Source organism: Corvus hawaiiensis, chromosome 30 (assembly GCF_020740725.1).
Source record: "Corvus hawaiiensis isolate bCorHaw1 chromosome 30, bCorHaw1.pri.cur, whole genome shotgun sequence".
NCBI lineage: Eukaryota > Metazoa > Chordata > Aves > Passeriformes > Corvidae > Corvus > Corvus hawaiiensis.
The window spans coordinates 5796309-5816564 of record NC_063242.1 but is presented as its reverse complement, the minus strand read 5'-3'; the positions used below and the strand labels follow the sequence as shown (position 1 = coordinate 5816564).

General features: G+C 45.8%; 1 protein-coding gene across 2 annotated transcripts in view; it reads right to left on the bottom strand.

Moving 5' to 3' along the window:
* The window catches only part of RIPOR2 (RHO family interacting cell polarization regulator 2), a 68836-nt gene extending 62246 nt beyond the window's left edge, over positions 1–6590 (bottom strand). The window contains exon 1 of one of the 2 annotated variants that reach the window (XM_048289270.1): positions 6456–6590. In XM_048289270.1, the coding sequence (XP_048145227.1) occupies positions 6456–6516 (61 nt within the window). In that variant the 5' untranslated portion in view covers positions 6517–6590. The remainder of the gene's footprint in view (positions 1–6455) is intronic. The other variant, XM_048289272.1, reaches the window with a different exon arrangement.
* Positions 6591–20256: the final 13666 nt, after the last annotated feature.

Genomic DNA, 20256 nt, shown 5'->3' with positions numbered 1-20256 from the left:
TAACAAAAATGCTCCATAAGACAGCACCCTTTTTTTCCTGGCCATCCTTGTCCTGCATGTTAAATAGGTCTGATGTTAAATAGGTCTGATCATGCTCTTGCAGAAAGGTGCTTCAATCTGAGTTTATAGGCCAAATATCTCACTACAATCCATCTACCTGGATGAAGCAGATACCTTTGCCTTGGTGATGGGACTTCTCATCCTCTGGGCTGCAGGGAGTACAGCACACACTTTCTCCATCTCCGGGAATGTGAGATAAGCCAAAAGGACAAGTAGGGCTGGTGGGACCTGTAAACGTTTTCACGACAGTAATCAGCAGTCTCCCAGCAGTCAGGAAGGAGAAGCTTCCAGGCTTGATACATTGCAAGGCTGCTCATCCTTACAACAGCCTCCTGAGGTACTGGGAACTTGTATGCTGGATAAAAAGTAGCCATGTCAAACTCTTTGGGGTGAAAACATGGGAAAAACAGCATTTCTGTATATCTCTGAGGTAGGCATCTGCTGGAATACCATACTGATATGCACACATAAGTTACACCACTTTGATGTACTCTGTAGGGAGGGGTCACACCTGAGGTCTCACAAAAGCAGGGCTGGATGCAGCACGGAAAGGAACCTGGTCCCATGGGTCACAGACAAGCTGTGACATGGATGTCCCCCCTCTGAAATTTTGACAAGCCACTGCAGTTATATGTCCAAGAAAAGCAAAGTGTCTGGTATTGCTTTAGGAGAAAAGTTGCTTAACCTGAATTGTTGCTGAATAAAGAGTCTCAACTATAAGTTAACATTCAAGCCTTTATCCTCAGTTTCCTCTAACAATTCTGACCTCATTATGTGCAGGCAGTGCACATAACCATGTACAGCAGCTACCTTTCATTTCAGCTAAGTCTCAAAGCTGGTCCCAAACCCCAGAACTAAAGCTCTTTTCTCGCTTATAAAAGACAGGCAGGCTTTACAAGGATGTAAAGGCATCTGGTGCAATTTTGAAGCACATCTTAAACATTTGATGCAGTTACTGTTCTGCTGGGAGCCTTGATGGGCAGCAGTGCTGGAATGTATCCGTATGCCTTAAGCAGCCCGTCAGTCCTGGGCAAGGAAAGGGCCCTGGGACTCTGACACTGTGCAGTGCACCATCTAAAATGGGGCTCTGGTCTAGTGAACTGGAGCACACACTTAATGAATGTAATGAAAAAGCGTTGGTTTCCCCCCCATTCTTTGAAAACACTGATGGGATTTTGTGTCAGCTTTGACCTGAGAGGGAGGTCATGGCTACCCCACGTACAACCAGAGGGCATATACAGGAGATGGGAAGTGGAGGTGTGAGGAGGGGTCAGTGTAGAGCAGCTGCATGAAAAGATCTGCAATAAATCACAGCCTAATTTCTGTTTTTCCTGTGCATTCTCAGTTTGGATACGGTGATAAGTGCGAACAAATATTTGGACCCAATTCTCAAAGGAATACTAAGTAAGTTTGCCAAAACCACTAAATTGGGAGGAGCTGTTGACTCTCTCAAGGGCAGAGAGTGCCTGCAGAGAGACCCCAACAAATCAGTGGCCTGGGCAATCACCAACTGTAAGAAGTTTAAAAAGGGCAAGCGCTGGATTCTGGACATTGGATGGGGCAACCCTGGTTGTGTGCATAGGCTAGAGAACGAGAGGCTGGAGAGAAGCACTGTGGAAAGGGACCTGGGGGTCCTGGCTAATGGCAAGTTGAACATGAGTCAGCAGTGCCCTGGCAGCCAGGAGGGCCAAGCCTGTCCAGGGGGGCATCAGGCACAGCATCACCAGCCTGGCAAGGGAGGGGATTGTCCTGCTCTGCTCTGTGCTGGGGCAGCCTCACCTTGGAATATTGTGTGCAGTTTTGGGTGCCACAATGTAAGAAGGATATGAAACTATTGGAGAGCATCCAAAGGAGGGCAATGAAGATGGTGAAGGGCCTTGAGGGGAAGCTGCATGAGGAGAGGCTGAGGTCATTTGGTCAGTTCAGCCTGGAGGAGACTGAGGGGAAACCTCATTGCAGTCTGCAGCTTCCTTGTGAGGGGAAGAGGAGGGGCAGGCACTGATCTCTTCTCTGTGGTGACCAGTGACAGGACTCAAGGAAAGTGCATGAAGTTGATTCAGGGGAGGTTTAGGTTGGATATCAGGAAAAGGTTTTTCACCGAGAGGGTATTTGGGCACTGGAACAGGCTCCCCAGGGATGTGGTCACAGCACCAGCCTGACAGAGTTCAAGAAGCATTTGAACAATACTCTTGGGCACCTGGCACGACTCTTGGGGCTGGTTCTGTACAGGGCCAGGAGTTGGACTCGATGATCCTGATGGGTCCCTTCCAACTCGGCATATCCTATGATTCTGTGATATGCTTGCTGAGTGCTTGCCAATTCTGTTCATGGATGTGTCTGCTTGATCTAGGAGCTCCTGCTGTGCCAAGCCTCTGGTCCCAGTCAGAGGCTATGCTGGTACGGTGGCATCACGCCTCCGTGTGAACCCTCAGCTCTCCTCCCAGAGAAACCAGGGTCTGCCAAGAGAGCTGACTTGTGCCCAAATCTCCCTCCCTCTCTGGACTTGGGTCCCTGTCTTAGAGTCAGGGAAAATCCACACCTGTTTGGCTGCAGTGATGAGGGGAAGCCTTGTGCTAGTGGAAGGGATTTCTTTTTAATGAAATATAACTTCAGAATCTCAGGCACTTAGAGTCACTAAAAATTAAACAGCATTTTCCCCAAAGTGGGTGTTTTGACCTAACAAAATTGAAAGAGTAACTGAAGACATTTGCTTTAACATAGCGAGTAGGGCTTAAAAGAAATGAAACCTATCACTGCCTGTACTTTCAAGAGGCTAAAATAATTTCTTTTTGAAACTTTTGCTTACTACAGCTGTGCCCTGTTCGACACCAGCCACATTGCAGAGGAGAGGGAGTTGTGCTTCAATGAACCTAAGCACAGTCACTTGCAAAATCTCTGCAGAACCTCTGAAGGAGAAAGCACCATGTCAGTGCAAGGCACTGTCATTACAAAACAAGGGAAAGAGCTAACAAAGTTTCTTTGAGGATGAACATTTCAAAGCTTTGAAAACCTACTGCATTTTTGTGAAGATAGTTCTAGCATATTTTGTCACACCCAGCTCTGTGACCTGCCATTTCAATATAAAATAAGGAAAACCAGTGCCTACTGGAGCGTAACTAAATGAAAATGGTGGAATTGTGAATTATGCTGAGACAAATACAGTTTTCAACAAATGTTTTGGTTTGCATGTGGGAAAACATCAGTGCCATCTTACAGTCTATATCAATCAGAAAATATTTCCCCCTTGATCTTTCCCAAAAGAGAATTTAAAACTGTAATTTTGAGAAGAGCTATCCTAGGAACTCCTTGTTGATATTTCAGAAAGCTTGAAACACCAGAGGAATTCCAGAAAGCTGTAAGTTAATGTTGTGTCACTAACGATGCTGTAGCCTGGCAGTGGTCTTGCCCTTGTCAAGGAATAGCTGATGTAGAAGTCACACAAGCAAAATTAAAGGAGATGGAATACAACCAGTGGCACTCATTAGGATTTTAGAGAAAATAATTGTATTGATAGTGTACTTGGACTTTAGTAAGAAATAAAACTTGGTCCCACATGAGATCTTGACATATGTAACCCAGCTGAGAAACCATCATGGATGCCAGTTTCTAGAGAGGACATATGCAGATTGGTTCTTCCCCATGGGATTGAACTATTTTTATGTCAGTGACCTGAAAGGGAACTTTAAACAGTGATTGACTGAAAATGCAGATGGCACAATGTCTGGGCAAGTGGAGGACAGGCTACTTGAGGAAGTGAGATGATTCATCTGGCTTTAGTATGGGCATAGCCGGGAGCAAAGGAGATAAGCCATACTGATGGGACAGCACTGACTTTGTCCTGAGAAATTTGACTCTGAAAGACTTGAGGATTAAAGAGAAAAATCTGAGAAGAGCAGACCCTCATGTGATGCTACAACCTGAAAGGATTTTAGCAGATCATTGAACTGATCCTGACATATATATATTTTAAAAGTATGAGTAAACATATAATGTAACTTCTGGATTTGTCCCTGGTCTAATAGTTTTGGAGCACTGGGTTCCATGCTGGTGTCCACATTTCCAAGGGATTGGTCTCAAGAACCATGAAAATGATTAAAAGATTAAAAATTTATAAGGAAACAGTAATTGACAACAGTCTGCTTGGCAAAGGATAAGAATGGTCTGAATATAGTCTGTAGATAGTTATATGAGATTTTTATATGCACAAGCAGTAGTGAGATCTTAATTCTCCTGGAGAGGAGGGAAACTAACTCCAAAAAACTAGACAAATCAGTGCTAGAAGAAATAAAATGTAGCTGTCTTTAACTGTGATGGTAGCTAAGCCTTGGGATGAGTTAAAAAGGTGGGCAGAGATTTGCCATCACCACTTTCCACATCAAGCTGGATGTGGAAAATAATAAAAAATAGCCCATGCCCTGAGAGCTGAGGTCTGCACTCAGCTGGGAGTTCAGTGCCTGACAAATGCCTTCATCTGGCCTGAAAATGTGCAACTAAGCTTTGGCTGCAACTAAGTTTTGGCTGGCGCCTAAGTCTGGGCAGCAGGAGCGGGGCGGGGGCTGCCCTGTGACCGGACCGGGCCCTGCTCCTCCCTGCTCGGATCCCACCCAGCCCGAGGGAGTGCACTGCATTGTCCAGGGTCAACAGCGCTCCAGAAATAGCAGCCAAAAAGCTAATGTTTCCTTGCTAACCCGTTCAAGAGAGAGGAGAGGGGCTGAAGGGGAAGTCTAGCACTATGCCTGTGTTGTTGGGCTCTCCAGCTGGCAGGTTTGGGAGCCAGCAATCCCTCTGCCTGAGAGAGCAGCTGGGATACAATTGTTCCCAGTTACACGTAGGTGAATTGAAGAGGATGTGACCAGCTCATAGACTCGTAGGATACCTCACGTGGGGTGGGACCTCACAAGGTCATCTATTCCAACCTCCTGCTCCAAGCAGGGTCATGGAGAGGTTTTTAAAATGTTCCTGCCTTTGGACAGCAGAGCCTCCTCTAGCTGTTTCTGGATCAGCCCTGCCAGAAACAACTTAGCTGAGAGGCTGGAACAGATTTTTTAAGTGATGTATCATTCCCTTCAGATAACACAATATATACGTTGACTAACCTGCCCACATTTCTCTCCTTCCCTTCTACATTTCTGATTAAGAACATGGGCTAAAGGTTTCCTAAACAGCAAAGCAGCTTAAAAACCCACTGGCTCTTCAGAGCACTTGAAAATGTCCAAATCAAGTCAGAGCATGTGGATGATTATCCTGGGAAGCAGCATCCACCTGTGTTGAATGCAGGATGCAGCAAATGCAACGGGGTACTTTCAATGCCAGTTGATTTGCCCAGTGGCATGAGGTGTTTCCTGGACTATCAGGATTTCTTCCACAATGCAAATGCACTGACCTCTCCTTTCTGCAAATTCATTGCCCTTCTGAGCCCCGAGTGGGATACAGGGTGAGAAATGGGGGCATAGAGACGTGAGAAATGTATTTGAGCACAGAGAGAACACCATTGAAACTGCTTTCTTTTCTGAGCTGATGCTTTTCACTGGGGCTCAGATAACTTGATTTGGCACTGTTCACTGCTAAGTTTTCCATACCAACCGCAGCTGAGCTTTGTTTAAATGAGGCTTGCTGAAGCTGTGCTGAAAGTGAGTTTAAAGGTTCACAGTCTTTGGAGTGGATCCAGGCAGTTCTTTGTGCCTTCAACTCCCTTAGAAACTGTGGAGGGCTGGGGGCCGGGAGAAGATTTGCATGAGCAAGTTCTCCCCTTGGCTTGAATGCAAAGGGGAGCAGCGAGCAGCGGCAGAAATTGAACACCATGGGCCAGATTCTTCCTCCTCCTCTGGGCTCTCTTATCTGCGTCTCTGCTATTTTGACTTGATAGCACTCAGTACACATGTAAATGGTGGTACAGGATGCAAGCAACGAGGAATCAAGCACCAGCAGAAGCAGTTTTAGGGATAAGAAATTGTGACACTGGCTTTGTATTCCAGGTTGTGGCAGTTGGAGAGGAGGACGCTAATTTTGCTCAAATAATTTAAGTAGCAAGTCACCTTTAGCCCCTGTAAACAGCCCCTACCGCTTTAATGACAGCCGCACCTGTGGTGTTGAATGCCCAATGTGCCACTTTGCACAGAGCAGCCACTGTAGAAAATACACTCGGTGTCCCCCTAGCTTTCTTCTGCAGTAACTTCCTTGCTGAGGAAACAAGCTGCTGAAACAGTGTGAAAGTATTTTTATTGTATCTGTGGTCCCTTTGTTCTCCATTCTCTAAGGAGAAAAAGAGTCTGGTCACCCTGTGACCTTGAAGCCCACAGGCAACTTCAGAATTTACACAAGAAATACCACCCAGGCTAGAAACCGGTCTCTAGTCTGAGTAGGAGAAGGATTAGTTCAATAAAAGATGACTTTACCTTCCCCAAAGGAATCATCTTCTTCTCCGGGTGCAGTCAAATCTTCTTGGGAGTGCTGCATCGTGGCAAGGACGCAGCTCAGGGAGCAGCCAGAGCCGAGTGCTTGAACCTGTTCCTACACTACAGCTCGACTGTTTCCTTTCACCAGTTTCCTAAACATTTTGTGGTAACAGCTTCCGCATCTGCACTTACGAAAACAATCTCATTCATACAAATGACGCCTCTTGTTTTTACAGTCAGCCTTTGAGATGAGCTTTGAGGTGGGGTGTCCTTACTGCTGAGAGAGAAGTTGGTTTTGAGAGCAGAGGAGGCAGGACAGGCTCAAAATGCACCCTGCCCTGTTGCTGAATGCCATAGCTGCGCAGCAGCAGCCCTGTCAGCCCGGGGTGTAAGAGTTTTGCATATGAATGGCAATGTTTTCTGGTGGCAGAGGTAGAGCTGGGGAACAACTCACCCTGTTCGGACTGCAGAGCAACTCCTCCCTTTCACCCCAGGGACATTGTGTCAAGAGGAAATCCCCAGGCTCTCTCAGTGTTGTGTATTCATGGCACTAATTTTTCTTTTGGCACGGCGGCAGTGACATCACTTTCTCACCCACACTGGGGTGGCCCATAGCAATGGACATGTGGACAAGCTGGAAAGCCAGAGGTGATGGCAGGTGTCCCATGGGCAGATGCCTTGGCAGGGACACGATTCTCACAGTTACACTTATCCGAGTCCCAGTCTGTGGTGCACTACCAAACCTAAGGACCTTCCTGGTCAGGTGTACAACAGAACAACACCGAAGTAAAACTTGCTGTCTGCCAACAATTGGCATATTATTTGAGTCACTACTAATTCCGCATCAGACTGGTCCATTCTGTCACTGTGTTTCCTGAACTTTATAAAGCAAGTTGACTCCTTTGTGTCAGGTCCCTCAGTTTATGAGAGGACCTTACCTATAAACTAACTTACTCTAAACTTGTATGAAAATAGTTTTGGCCTTTAGCTAGTGTGTGAGCCTTGCATAGCCCTGCTGTCTTAATTGGTGCATTCAGGGATATTTCATATGTGTGTCTGTCCACTGTGGGGCCTAGTGCTGGCAGTCCCCCACAGCTGTGCTATCAGAAGTTAGAATGTAATGATGGTAAACCTGCACCGAGCAGTGATTACTCAGTCTAGTAATTGCATGTGTCACCACACCCTTGGAAGCGAGACTCCAGCACAGCAGCCGTGTTTGCTGCAGCTTCCGGCAGATGAGTCACAAGCAGATATAATGAGCTCTTCTCTGGTTATTATGTTGGGATTTTTTAAAGCTCTCGCAGTATGTGTCTGCAAGGCACTGCACAACTTGAGCTAAAGATGGGACAAGTCCATTTGAAGCACCTGATCTCACTCCAGCCCAGGCCATGTTCATTAGCAAATCCTACGGCAGCACTTTGGTCATCACAGGAAGCTGAAAGACCCTTTCCAGCTCATGCACAGCCTTCCTCTGGGTGCAGGGTCCCTGGAACGTGGTGCTGCATCCTACCTGCTCATGCCTCCCCCTTGCTGTCCTATCAGGTGCCTTGATTGCGCAATCTGGGAGTTGCTGCCTTTCCAGGATTGGGAAGCTGTATTTTCCGAGGTGGGTGTGGTTGAAGCCAAGAGCATCCCAGCGCTGGTTTTAAGTGGGGCATTGTGGTTTGCCTGCTGAGTTGTTCCTCTGCCATGGCAGCAAGGCTCCTTAGAGAACTCTATTCCCAAAAGGCCCCCCCTCGTACTTGGCTTTACTTTAAAATTGCACTTGTCAAAATCCCCACAGAGATGACAGCTTGGCCCAACAGGCAAGAGAGAGAACTTGTTTCTGGCCCTGCTGGACAGCCTTGGGGAAGTCACTCCTCCTTTCTAGACATCCTCCCTCACCCTTTTTCTTGCTCTGCTTATTTGAAATGATTTTTTCAGGCAAGGGCCGTCCCTGTTCAGATGGTAGCTGCTCCCTATTGTGCTCAATAGCATCCCTCTGCCTCAGTATGGCCCTCCAGCCATGGTGCTGAATAGATGGAGAAAGTCATAAAAAGAAAGAAACAGCATTATTGGGTGATGAGGGAAAGCAGAGAAGAAGAGGGGATCAGCAGGAGAGAGAGGTATGAAAAGAAGAATAGTAAGAGACATGAAAGCTGCAGAGGAAAAGCATCAATCTGGAGGGAAGGGGTGCTGGCATAGGAGGCTGGGACCTCTCCAGGCACTGCCTCCCAGGGTCAGGTCTGGGAACCCCTGAGCTTGCAGAGGCTGGCACAGCCAGCATGTGAAATGATTGCTGGGGGTGAGGGAAAGGAGAAGTGCTGAAGGAAAGACAGCCACAGGGTGTATCTTGCCTTAAAGCTTCCTGGCAAGACCCACTCCCAGCAATGGGCAGCTGCTGCCCATGGTTTCCTTGAAACAGCAGGAAGTGGTTGGCAGAAATCTTGAGACCCTGTAAAGTCAGGGGCTAAACTGCCCCAGGGTGCTGTGTAGCATGTCAGTCTCTGAGGACTGGGGTGGGCCAGAAGAGGCTTCTGCTCTGTTGAGAAAGGTTTTTGGGCTTGATTAGAATAAGCTGCAAGATGAATGATGCTACAAATACAGATGTGGATACTCAAACCAGACAGACAGCCTAGCAAGAAGAATCACAAAGAAAATACACTGCAACAGCAGTGCTAAATTTCCTGTGTTGTCCTGCAATTGGAGCTCATTTGAACTTGGGCATGGGAAGTTTTAGCCATTTACCGCTTCCTTCAGAAACGTGAAGGAACAAGCCACACTGTCCTGGTTATTGTGGCAGCTCCCTTTTATGCTGCATTTCCCTGGGACTTAAAGCTCTTTCCTTACCCACTGTTTTCAGTCAGCCTCTCCGGATGCCTGTTACCTTGACAGCCCTTTTTTCTTTTATTTTCAGGAATTAAAAGGCATCAAAAGCTGTCCTCTCTCCCGAAAACAACTGTCACCAGAATTAACACAGCAGTCGAGCTGGTGATGAATGGTAATGACTCAGCCTCCATTGCAGATGCACAAAGAGGAGCTGCTTTGATTCGTTCCCGTTTGCCACATCGTCCCTTGACGGCAGCCTCACCTACATTGCTCGCAGTATGGGATGTTCCTGCAGAGACCTGTCCCCCAGGGGAGCCCAGTGCTCTTGCCCTCGAGGCAGGATAAATTAACACGGACAAAACCAGTCCACCTCGCATGGATGCCCAGGTTCCCCCTCTCCCTGCTCCATCTTTGCCTTTGGGGCAGCAGGATTTTGCCCTGGCAGTTTGTGTGGCTGTGTCTTTGCTGCTTACTGATCTCAGCCACCAACCTAACAAAGTGTCTTCCTCCCTGCTTTGTTTTGTAGCATATCTGGGGTCTTTCTCCTCTGTACCCACAAGAAGCATATTTTTCTCATTCTTGTTGAGCTGTTCTGAAACACAGTAACTTCTTAGCACCGGTTGGCTTAAAAAGCCCCACTCCACACCAAAAAAAAACCCGAAACAAAAAAACCCCAAAAACAACCCAATCAATTTTGCACCCACTGCAAAACTCTCATGTGCATACTTTTCATGTAACCACATCTGATGCTGCTCTCAGAAGAAGTCACCACCCATATTCTAAGAACCTGTCAACAAAAAGTAGGGGAGCCTAAGGAAATGTCAAAAACAAGGGAGGATCAAGCCAAAGGAGACAACTTTTACAGCAGCTTCTTTATACTACTCCAACCTGACTCTTCTTCCCCTGCAAGTTAGTTTATTAGAATTTCTGATCCAGGAAAAAGTCAAGTGTTCTGATGTTTTATCTTCAGATACAGGACTAAAAGCCATTCCTAATGAAAAAAGAAGTGTAAAAAAAATTGCCATTTAGAAGTTTTGGGGTTGTTTTAATTCAACCCTACCTTAAATTACCAATACATCCACAAGCAGCAGGAGAGATGAGTTGGCCATTTTCTGTGTCTGAAACAGCTCTGCCCTGTTCACATCTCCTCCTGTTCCAGCACTAGAAAGATTGTCAAGATACAGAAAGTTGTGTGTCACAGGGGTAGTTAGTGCCCTGCTCTTTTCTGAGGCTATTTTGGGAGTGAAGATTGCATATGGTGGGATAATCTACATGGAAAACAAGGCGGGGGGGGGGGGGCGGGGAAGTGATAAAGGAAGGGCAGATGACCCCGAGGTGGAGATAGTATGAAAGAGTAACTAGAAAAAGGTGGCTGACACTGGTCAGTTTGGGAAAGTGAGTGTTCACCTGCATTTGGAGCACTTGTAAAAGTTTTGCTCTGGATGTTGCTGCAGTGTCAGTTCTCCAGCAAAACATGCTCCTCAGAAAGCTGATAAAAGAGTTACAATAACTTGTCTAGTTGTTAAGTCATTTGCAAGTTACAGTGACTCCAGAGACTTAGATTATGTTTAGACAGTCTGTGTCAGTGTCTGACTGACCTTAGTATAATTTTTTCTTTCCAACTCTGGAAACTTTTCACACTTTTTTTTTGCCAAAAATCTAAGCTTTTTTTTTTTTTTTTTTTTTATTTTTTTTTTTATGTAGGGATATTCAGTTCCAGAGAAAACCTGGGAGAATTCCTCCCTTTTACTGTCCAGAAGGAGAGTCAGCAGCCAGGCCAGTAGAAGACATGACTCGCTGCACACAACTTTACAGACATTAGGAGCCCTGTGCACAAATCTTCACAAGGCTATGAAATACACACCATGCATTTCGGAGAGCTGAAAAAAGGGCAGGCTCCGGGAACCATTCACCCAGCAGAGAGGACAGTGGCTCCTGAGGACCTCTGTACTACCTTATCTTTTTGCTCAATTCCCCAGCAGACACACACTGCAGTGAGCAGGAGCCACGGCACACGTGCTGTTAGTGCCCTGCTGGTGTTCATTCATGTTCCCCACCCCGACGCGAGCAGGGAACTCATCGCATGCCCCAGGGGTGAGTGGCATTTGTGTCCATTCGGGTGTGACACTGCAATCTACAACACTAGCACATCCCACCAGCACATCAAAGGTGACTTTGGCTTCTTCCAAGATAGCCTTTTTTAATTCCAGTATCACTTGGCCTACTATCTTCTCATAGCAAAATATTATTTCAATTCAAAGGGAGGAAGCAAACCATGCTGGATGAAACCCCTACAGAATTAATATAGTCTTGAAAACTGTACTCAGTTAAGTAGTTCCCAAGTGGCTCATTATCAAAAGATAAGAAAACGGTCAAGCATGGTTTTGCAGGGTTCAGCCTTGGACCGGGTATTATTCAATATATACTTTAATATCCTAGATGATCTTTAATATCCCAGAATAGATATGATCACACTCATTACAATTGCAGATGCCAGCTTTCCCAGCATATGTACACTGGAGGACAGAATCAAAATTCAAGCTAATAGTGACAAACTGGAGAAGCGCTCTGGAAACAATTAAATGCAAGAGAATGATCTGTGAAGTACTGTGCTCCAGCAGGAATAATCCTTATAAATGCAGGCTGAGGGGTGGCCACTTTGTGTTTTCAGAAAAAAGGCTGCAGGCAGCAAAAGGGGATTCAGCAACAGCACCCAAAGCCAGCAGACAGCTTGTCATCAGGTGTGATCAAAGGCAGAGACACAAAGTAATTCAGGCAGTGTTTGAGGTTAATAAGGCCTCTGCCAAGGCAGGACAAGGCTTTCAGACATCTCAGTTCAAGGAGGATAGAGACTGTTTAGGGATGTTCCTGAGGGGAACGACCAGACCTCTCTGAGGGCTAGGAAATGAGACATTAAGGAAAAGATTGGAGAAACTGTAGCTTATTCATTTTGAGGGAGAGAGAACGAATATAGGAGATAAGAGCAGTACTCAAGCCCTCTTCTTCACCTTTGTTGTGAACAAGGTGTCATGAAGTGAGACTGCAGAATGGAGGAAGCAAATCAGGAGGCAGATTAGGTAGCAAACTAGCAGAAAACAGGAAGAAGCAAGTTAGGAAAAACTACTTTCCAACAGCCAAGACAGTGAAGCAGCAAAAGAGAGTGCTTGGGTGAGTCGGTGCTGAGTGAATCAGAGTGCTGCTTTAACCTACAAAGCATATATAAGGCTTTTGAAGAACAGAGCAGAGAAGTAGCTATTGGGAGTAACATGAGAATAGTTGATTCTGCCTTAGGGGAGGGCAGTGGGAATAGGGGATCTCTTGAGGTTAGACTCAGTGCTGTTTTGCTAGAGCAGCTATTGAGTAATACTGAATTTCTACTTGTTAGATTTATTTCTCAGTGACACTTAGCCGAGTGCTAAATTTTCCTGCTGCTTGAGGGGTCCAGCACGTTCCAGTGGCTCTTGACTGGGATGGGAATATTTTTGCTATTTCAAGCAATTTAAGTATCCCTACTATCTTTCTACTTCTGTAAGAAATCTTCATGTCTGCTTGCTTTCGCCTTCATTCTTTCTTCCTAGTCCTTTTGTCACCTATTCCTCTGTAATCCAGTGAGGTCATAGTCATCAACAAAGAATAGAGGATGAATTTTTCATCCTTTGATGATTAAATCCCATGGGTTTCTCTCAGAAGCACCTCAGATTGTCTCCATAAATTGTTAAAGAGAAGCAGTCTGCAAACCAACAACTATGCTCAGTCCTGCTAAGCATCAAAACCTTGTGTCTTACTAAAGGTTAGATATCAACTGTTTAATACTTTTATCAATGTGAACAAATTCTAAAATTGACCCAAGAGGTCTAGACAATATTCTAATGCCTATGCCAAAGCCACAAGACCATCTCAATTTTCTCTACCATAATTCTTGTTAATAATACTTTTTTTTCTCCAATACTAACTACCTTGGGTGTTGGAGGAAATACAGGCAAGAAAGTCATCTCATTGCTCAGCTGCATGTCTTCCATCCCAGGCAAAGGATATTGCAAGGTGCTTCATAACATTATTTTAGTAGTATTTCCAAAAAGATACGAGTTCCCTTTCTTTCCCTTTAGGTAGGCTATTGGGAATGGAGTGAAAGCCCCAGGTAATCTATTTTAAACTCCCAGGTCACACTGACAAACAAATGATGTCTGTGGATGGATGCCTTTCCTTCACATTTATAATTCTGCTTATAGACTATTCAATTTGGGGGCCTTTACTGATCTTCATTGTGTACACTGTGTTTCCAGTTTCTCCAGCTGCTGGAAGGAGTTCAGGAGCTGGCCTTCTCCCCTAGACTTTGCTTCTTCCAGCTCCAACCAGCAGTGTTCTTTGTGCTGCTGGGAGACGGTTCTTGACAGAACTGATCCCAGGTATTTTGCAAGACAGTGTGGGTTGTTTTCCTTTGCCAAAGGGTTGGGTTTTTTTTTACATTCTCCCATATTCCTGCAAACTGTGGGTGAGATGAGCAGCTTCAGTTGTGTGATGGCTCAGACCCTGCCTGGGGCTGATCCCAAAGGAACAAGCGTGTATTTCTCTCAGGCAGTCTGACACAGCTGCTTCCATCTCCAGGACACTGCCAAGTCTCAGCATTTCCCCCTTGCCTACAACCCATTCTTCTCATCAGTCCCTAAACTACTATAAATTACTGTTTAACATCTCTGGCAGAGCACCACTTAGCAGGGACTAGTGGACATAAGGAATTGCTGCTGTGCATAATGCTGCAGGCAGGAGTATGAAATTCAGGCAGTGTGAAGAGTGGGTGCATAGACTGCAGGGGTGTCAAAGCCTGGGAATTCCTTTGTTTGGGATCCCCCTGGCCCGCCAGCTTGAGCTGTTATGTTGCAGCACCACAATTGAATTACTTAAAGAAGCCAGATGTCTGGCACTTTGCTATGGGAAACTTAGGATTGAGAGGATAAGGGAAACTTGTCTGTGTGAGCGTGGTGTGTGTATGGAGTCAAATGGGTGACCCATTGGTTCAGTGGAACTTCCTTCTGTGAAGGGGCTTCAGTCTCAGCAGTTAAAGTCTCAGACGGTGGGGGTGTGACCATCCGAATGGTCAGATTCATTAACATGGTACGTTTCATTAACACAAATTTTATATCTCCAAGAGCTGGATCAGCCCTGAACCTTGAACTTTCTCTATTTTGTAGGAAGGCATCACTTCCTTGTAGCTCACACAGGTAACAGCAAAGACATAATGGTGTAACATCAGCTTCACCAGTGAGGTCGTTTGGTTTCAAGCCCAGTCCATTTTCTGTGAAACCTTTGCTGATACTGGCCCTAACTTAGGTGCTATCCCCCAGGCCATGTGTCCCTGACTCCTGGTACCAAGGTCCCAGGGAATCTGAGCATTTAATCCTAAATAGTGGCAATTTGAGCACTCAGGCTTTTGATCCTTCCCCAGTTCCAACCCATACACTGCAGGTGGCCATGGCACAGTCAGTAGTGGGGTTGTATTAAAACTGGAGCATCTTGGCTTTTGGAAAACAAAGAGTGGTTGCCAAAGGATGGAAAAGGTCTCATACTGCAAACTGTGCATGTGCCAACAGAGGAGAACACTTTTGTTAAGGAAAAAAAGGTTAAATTGAGAGGGGCCTATTCCGTTCTGTATTTCAGGTTGCTTTTTGAGAAATTGTTCTGAAAAATGTCCCTGTTTTGTGTTTGCAGCCTCTTGGTACACTGGCAACACTCTGGGATCAAGTTCTCCGAATAATTGCAACAGCAGGATTTACTTCTCTTTTTTTCTGAAGCCCTAGAATAAAAGCATAGCTGAGAACGGAACCTGTGGTAAAGGAAATCTCACCGCAAGGCATCCCCACCCTGTTTGCCTTCCTCCTTGAGCAAGTGGTACAGGGCATGTGCAGGGGCTGGATGTGCACAGGGCTGGTAATAGCTCTCCTGGAGGGATTGCTTCATTTTTGCTCCTACAAAGTAGGGCAGAAAAGAGGAAATTTTTTTTAATTTTTTTTTTTTAGCACAGTGTCTCCCTTTTTGCAATTTGTTGAAGTGATTAGCACCTCAGAAATACAGTGATGACCACAACAGACCTACTTGGCTTTTTTGGGTTTGGTTGCTTTTAACTGAAGAGTAACTGTTCTCCCTTCCCTGCAAAGCACAGGGGGGTCAATTCAAGGAATGTGGATTTGGGGTCCCTCAAAAGAAAGTAGTGAAGAACCACATCCATATCTTTCAGGAAGAAATTCTGGCAGCTGGGTGGACAAACAATGATAGCATTTGTAGAGTATCTTAGAATGAGGAAATCTCCGCAAACATTTGCATGCATCTGCAGTTCTCTTCCCTGAAAAGATAAAGTAGTTTAAGACAGGAAGCAAAGAGCAGCTTTTCCACCTTTAAATAGTGGCAGTTGTTGGCCATGGTATCCCAAACAAAATTCACCCATAGAAGGTACCTGAAACCTTCCACTGTCTGTACATGGCCAGGATTTTGGGTCCCTCCTGCTGCACTGGTGCACTAATGCTTAGCTGGCTCAGGGGAAGATCACCACCCACTGCATCAGTGGTTCTTCAGCAGCCTTGATTTTGCTAATCAGCCTGTCTTTCATCCTGGCCTTGTTTGCTGAGAGAGCAACTTCAGAGAGAGCGGTACAACACAGAAAAGTAAAAATAGCAACAAGAGTTTCTGCAAAATGTGGCACTTCATGCAATTACTTTTCTTCCCATTTGCATCTCCTGAATTTTCTTCTTCTAGCAAGTTTAACTCTTGTGTAGAGACCACACACACATATTGAAGCTAGTGCAAGGCTCTTCTAAACAGCAGTGGACCGTGGAGTTAGTTTCTCACAGTAAACAAAAAATGGCTCAGTCTGATGTTAATGAGTTTTAGTATTTTACACAACAGGCAATTCAGAAATAATATTCATGGCTGACAGAAAATAACATAAGCTGGCCAAAAAGAAGGAAAACCAGAAACAAACAGCATATCCCTGTGGGCAGGTTCTTTCTTCTAGGACAGGACAGTGTTATGGTTGATCTAATAGCCTTGACATAGGTTTCAAAATTGCAGAAGAGACAAGAAATTGGTGGTAACAAAGTAGTGATCTACACTGAGTGACAAAGCAGCTACTGTGGAAGACACACCAGCATACCCTAATTCATGCTCTCTGCACAGAGCGCTACAGAAAAAACTGTGAAAAGATTTGGGGGTGGGGGGAAGTATATTGTATCTCAATTTGATTTCATGTTGTCCACCCAGTCGTAGAGATGGGCAGAGAGATGATACTGCTCAGGCAGGGTGGCAGGATGGAGCAGCTGGGTGAGGACTGGCTTGGTGAGCAGCAGTGAGCCTTGCCCAGGGTACAGCAGCTCATCTTTGCCATCACTGTGGTGTGAGGCAGAACCCCAGGAAGAGCCTCTCCCCACCTCTCACCGGGTGTCTGCCCCTTGCCACAGCACCCTTCCCTCGTGCCAGAGCCCGGGCTGGTGTGCAGTGGGAATGGTACCCCTCCTCCCTGCTCCTCTGCAGAGCATGGCCAGGATGGGAATAAAATCAAAAGAAAAAAGGATTTTTTTTTTTCCATCATGCATCTTAGCAACAGCACCTACACAAAGATCTAAGTATAAGATCTTTTACCCCCCACCTTTCCAAGCAATTAGCATGCTGAAATGCAAGAAGAAACAGGATGGCGATGTCAAAACTGACACGTAGGAAGACCATTTCCTTTTCTCAAGGGTTTCACAGTGTGGACCAAGCTGCTGAGAACAATTTCTGAACCTTTCTCCTCCCCGTGGAGAATTGCCTCTGCAGCAGCTTTGGTAGCCCTCCAAAACCGCCTGCTTTTGGCGACTGGCACTCTCCTGGTAGCTGTTGTCCAGAAGGTCTCACATTTTCAAAGTAAGAAACCCCAACCCCCATGGACTGCTCTCCAGTGAAACTAGGTTGCTTAAAAAACATCTGAGAAAGGTGGAAAAGGGAGGCTGCCTGTTTGAAGTAGATAGGCTGTCTTTTGGAGCAGAGCAGAGAAGAAAGGCAGCTGGTGACATATTCAGTGCAGCGTTGGCTCCGTCTGAGCCTTCTTTTGTCGGCCAGATTTTAAATTAATCTCAATCTGGTCTCTGAATCTTGCTGGCAAGTTTTCTGGTAAATTTAAGACTTAGAAGAGACTAAAGAAAGATGCTAGGCAGACAAATTTATGTTCGGGTTTCCAGGTGTAGCCAGCATTGCCTGGGAAGTTATTTGTGAAAATGGAGGCTGCTGTGGGAAATGTGGGGGGATCTCCTCCAGAGCCACACAGCTCCTCTGTGCAGGGGGAGCAGGCAAAGCCCCCTGGCTGAAACACAGCCAGACCTATGCAGCTGGCCATGAACCATATCTGGTTACTCTCATGAGCTGATATTCAGGGTTTGCATCTTGAATAAAGAGTTGAATGAATCCAAGCCCTTTGGTTTTGCTGTGTTTTCCTTCCTAAAAGTAAATAATGATGTTTTTTTCCCCTCTTAGGATCTGAGCAATGTTATTTTCACCCAAAAAGCATGCTGTTCCAGCCTGCAGCTGATGAATGGAGCAGACAAGTTGCAGGGAGGATATTGCTGGGGGCAGCAGGCAACTGGATGTGGGAAAGAAACACCTGAAGGGAACTCCTCATACGTGTATGAGCCTTCTCATACATGAAACATCCATAGAGTTTTAATCTTTTTTTCTTCATGTTTACTGAGATTTTCCCTCTGAGTGCTTTGTCAGAGTGGCAGCCTGATTCTTTTTCTTCTCTCCTTGCACCACAAGGCTGGGACGCTGTCTAATGCCAACTCACCCAAACACCTCTTCCCAGAGTGCCCACTTGTCCCTGTGCCGCACCTGGGGATTTGTGACTGATTAAAGCAAAGCAAAAGGTCTTCTCTTGAAGGTTTTAATGAAATCCCCTCTGGTCCCCACTTGCTTTAGCCTTTAGCTGAGCAATCCCCCACGGCTGTGTTTGCAGGCCCAGCTCTGTAAGTATGCCTGAATGTGGCTGTTTCCATTCTCAAGCAAACTTTTGAGGCAGGCAGTAAGCCTGCAATTAAGACTTTAGAGTAGATTGTGTTTTAGAAAATGCATTTGTGGAATGAATTGCTGAATTTGAAGTTGTTAGATGATTTTTTTTCCTTAGCGGTCAAGGTTAAGCATAAGAAGAAACAAACTCAGCGTAGGAGGATCACAAAATATGCTAACAGTGTAACAGCAACAGAAGGACTGACCCAGCCCTATGAATTTGTGGATTTTAAGGGTGAGAGTGAGCTACCAGAGCAGCAATACACTGACCTTTCAGCCCATGCTCTCTTGTTCCCTCATCTCCCACCTTCAGTCACAGTCAAGTGACTCTGCCTGGCCCTAATGAGCTTGAGCAAGTAGGGGTGAGAAATCCTTGCTTGCTCGAGTCCTCTTTTCTGGGAACAGGGAAGGCAGAGCAAAGCTGTGCTGCACAGGACAGCCTCCATCTCTCAGACCTGACTGTGGGTCAGCTCTCGGCCCTCAGTTACTTGCTCCACAGCCCCACGAGCGGAGCAAAGCCACCTGAGACAGGGACACATGTTCCTCAGTGGCTGGCTCGTGCTGGTGGAGAGGACTACTACAAGAGCTGGTGAGCTTCTGTGATCCATTCCCCAGCCCAGACTGCTCTTCGTTAGCTGGCCTTTCCTAACATATACATGACAGTAAAATTACATTCATTAAAAACTCGCACAAACCAGAAGCAAAAAGGTCACCAAAACACTCCACTGCACACATTTGTCCCTTTGGGGATGGGAAACAAGAATAAGGGGGCTATGGTAGCTACCAGTCATGGTGCCTGCCACGTCCCTGGAAAGTGCACTTGCCATGGGCATGAGCCCAGCTGGAAACCTCAGCAGAAAATAGAATACAGTGCCTTGCAGGCGTGCACAATGCCCATTTAATCTGAATTTGAGGGAAGTCCATTTAGCAAAGCAATTTGCATAGGAGTAGCAGCCCATCCTGAACATCAGGGTTCTCTTTATCTTCCATTTCATAGCCAGTGCTCAGGAGATCCAGGCATACCCAGTGTGGGCACTGCCCACTTCCTGTGGATAGCACATTACCTCATGATCTACCTGCAGGAAAGGCATCACAAAGCAGAGCTGGGCAGTTCTCTTGCTTGAGCATTTAAGATGTTGCTTTCTGTTCTCTAACAGAGAGAGGTTCCCAAGAGTACATAAATATATTATAAAGCAGCAGAACACTCAATAATTAATTTTCAGCAAGGAGAAGGTTTTATTTCAACTGGAATGACATAAAAAGCCTTTTGGATTCTCTGTAAGTGAAAAGCTGAGGTGATTCAGTCCAAAGACTGCTGTGCAGAAGGCTCAGACAACGTGACCCAATCCCCGTGCACTGACACCCTAACTGTATTTGGCAAAAATGCAGTTTTCTATGCAGAAAGTACACAATACACCAAGCAGCAGATCCCTTTTCAGTCCTTTACTCTTATTTTGCAACTAGGAATGGTCTTTCAGGTCCTTCATCCTTTCAGCCAGAGATGCAGATCCCAGAGGATCATCCCACTCGTTGCCACCAACAGTGTGCGCTCTGCTCATATGTGGTGTTGCTCCCTTTTCCTATACAGTCAGCTGGTAGTCAGGAAATTGAGTATTTAAAGTGTATTAAGGCACAAATGGTTGTTACATGGTATTGCTGCTACTTTGCAGGCATTGGGAATGCTAAATAATTCCTTTGATGAATTACCCAAATACAAATGGAAGTTCGTGAAGGATTCACTCTCTTGGGACAACTGACTCAAATAACTCTAGCTAGGGACAAATAACTCTTTTCACCAGCTCTTTGAGGGGCAGAGGGTAGTGAAGGAGCTCTGCTTGTGTGAGAGGGTAGTGAAGCAGCTCTGCTTGTGTCAGGAGGATGCCTACATGCCACAGCTCATTTAAGAGGACCAACAAAAGACATATGAGATTTTCTGAAAATACACAAAACCTTCATGAGCAAGGGTAGT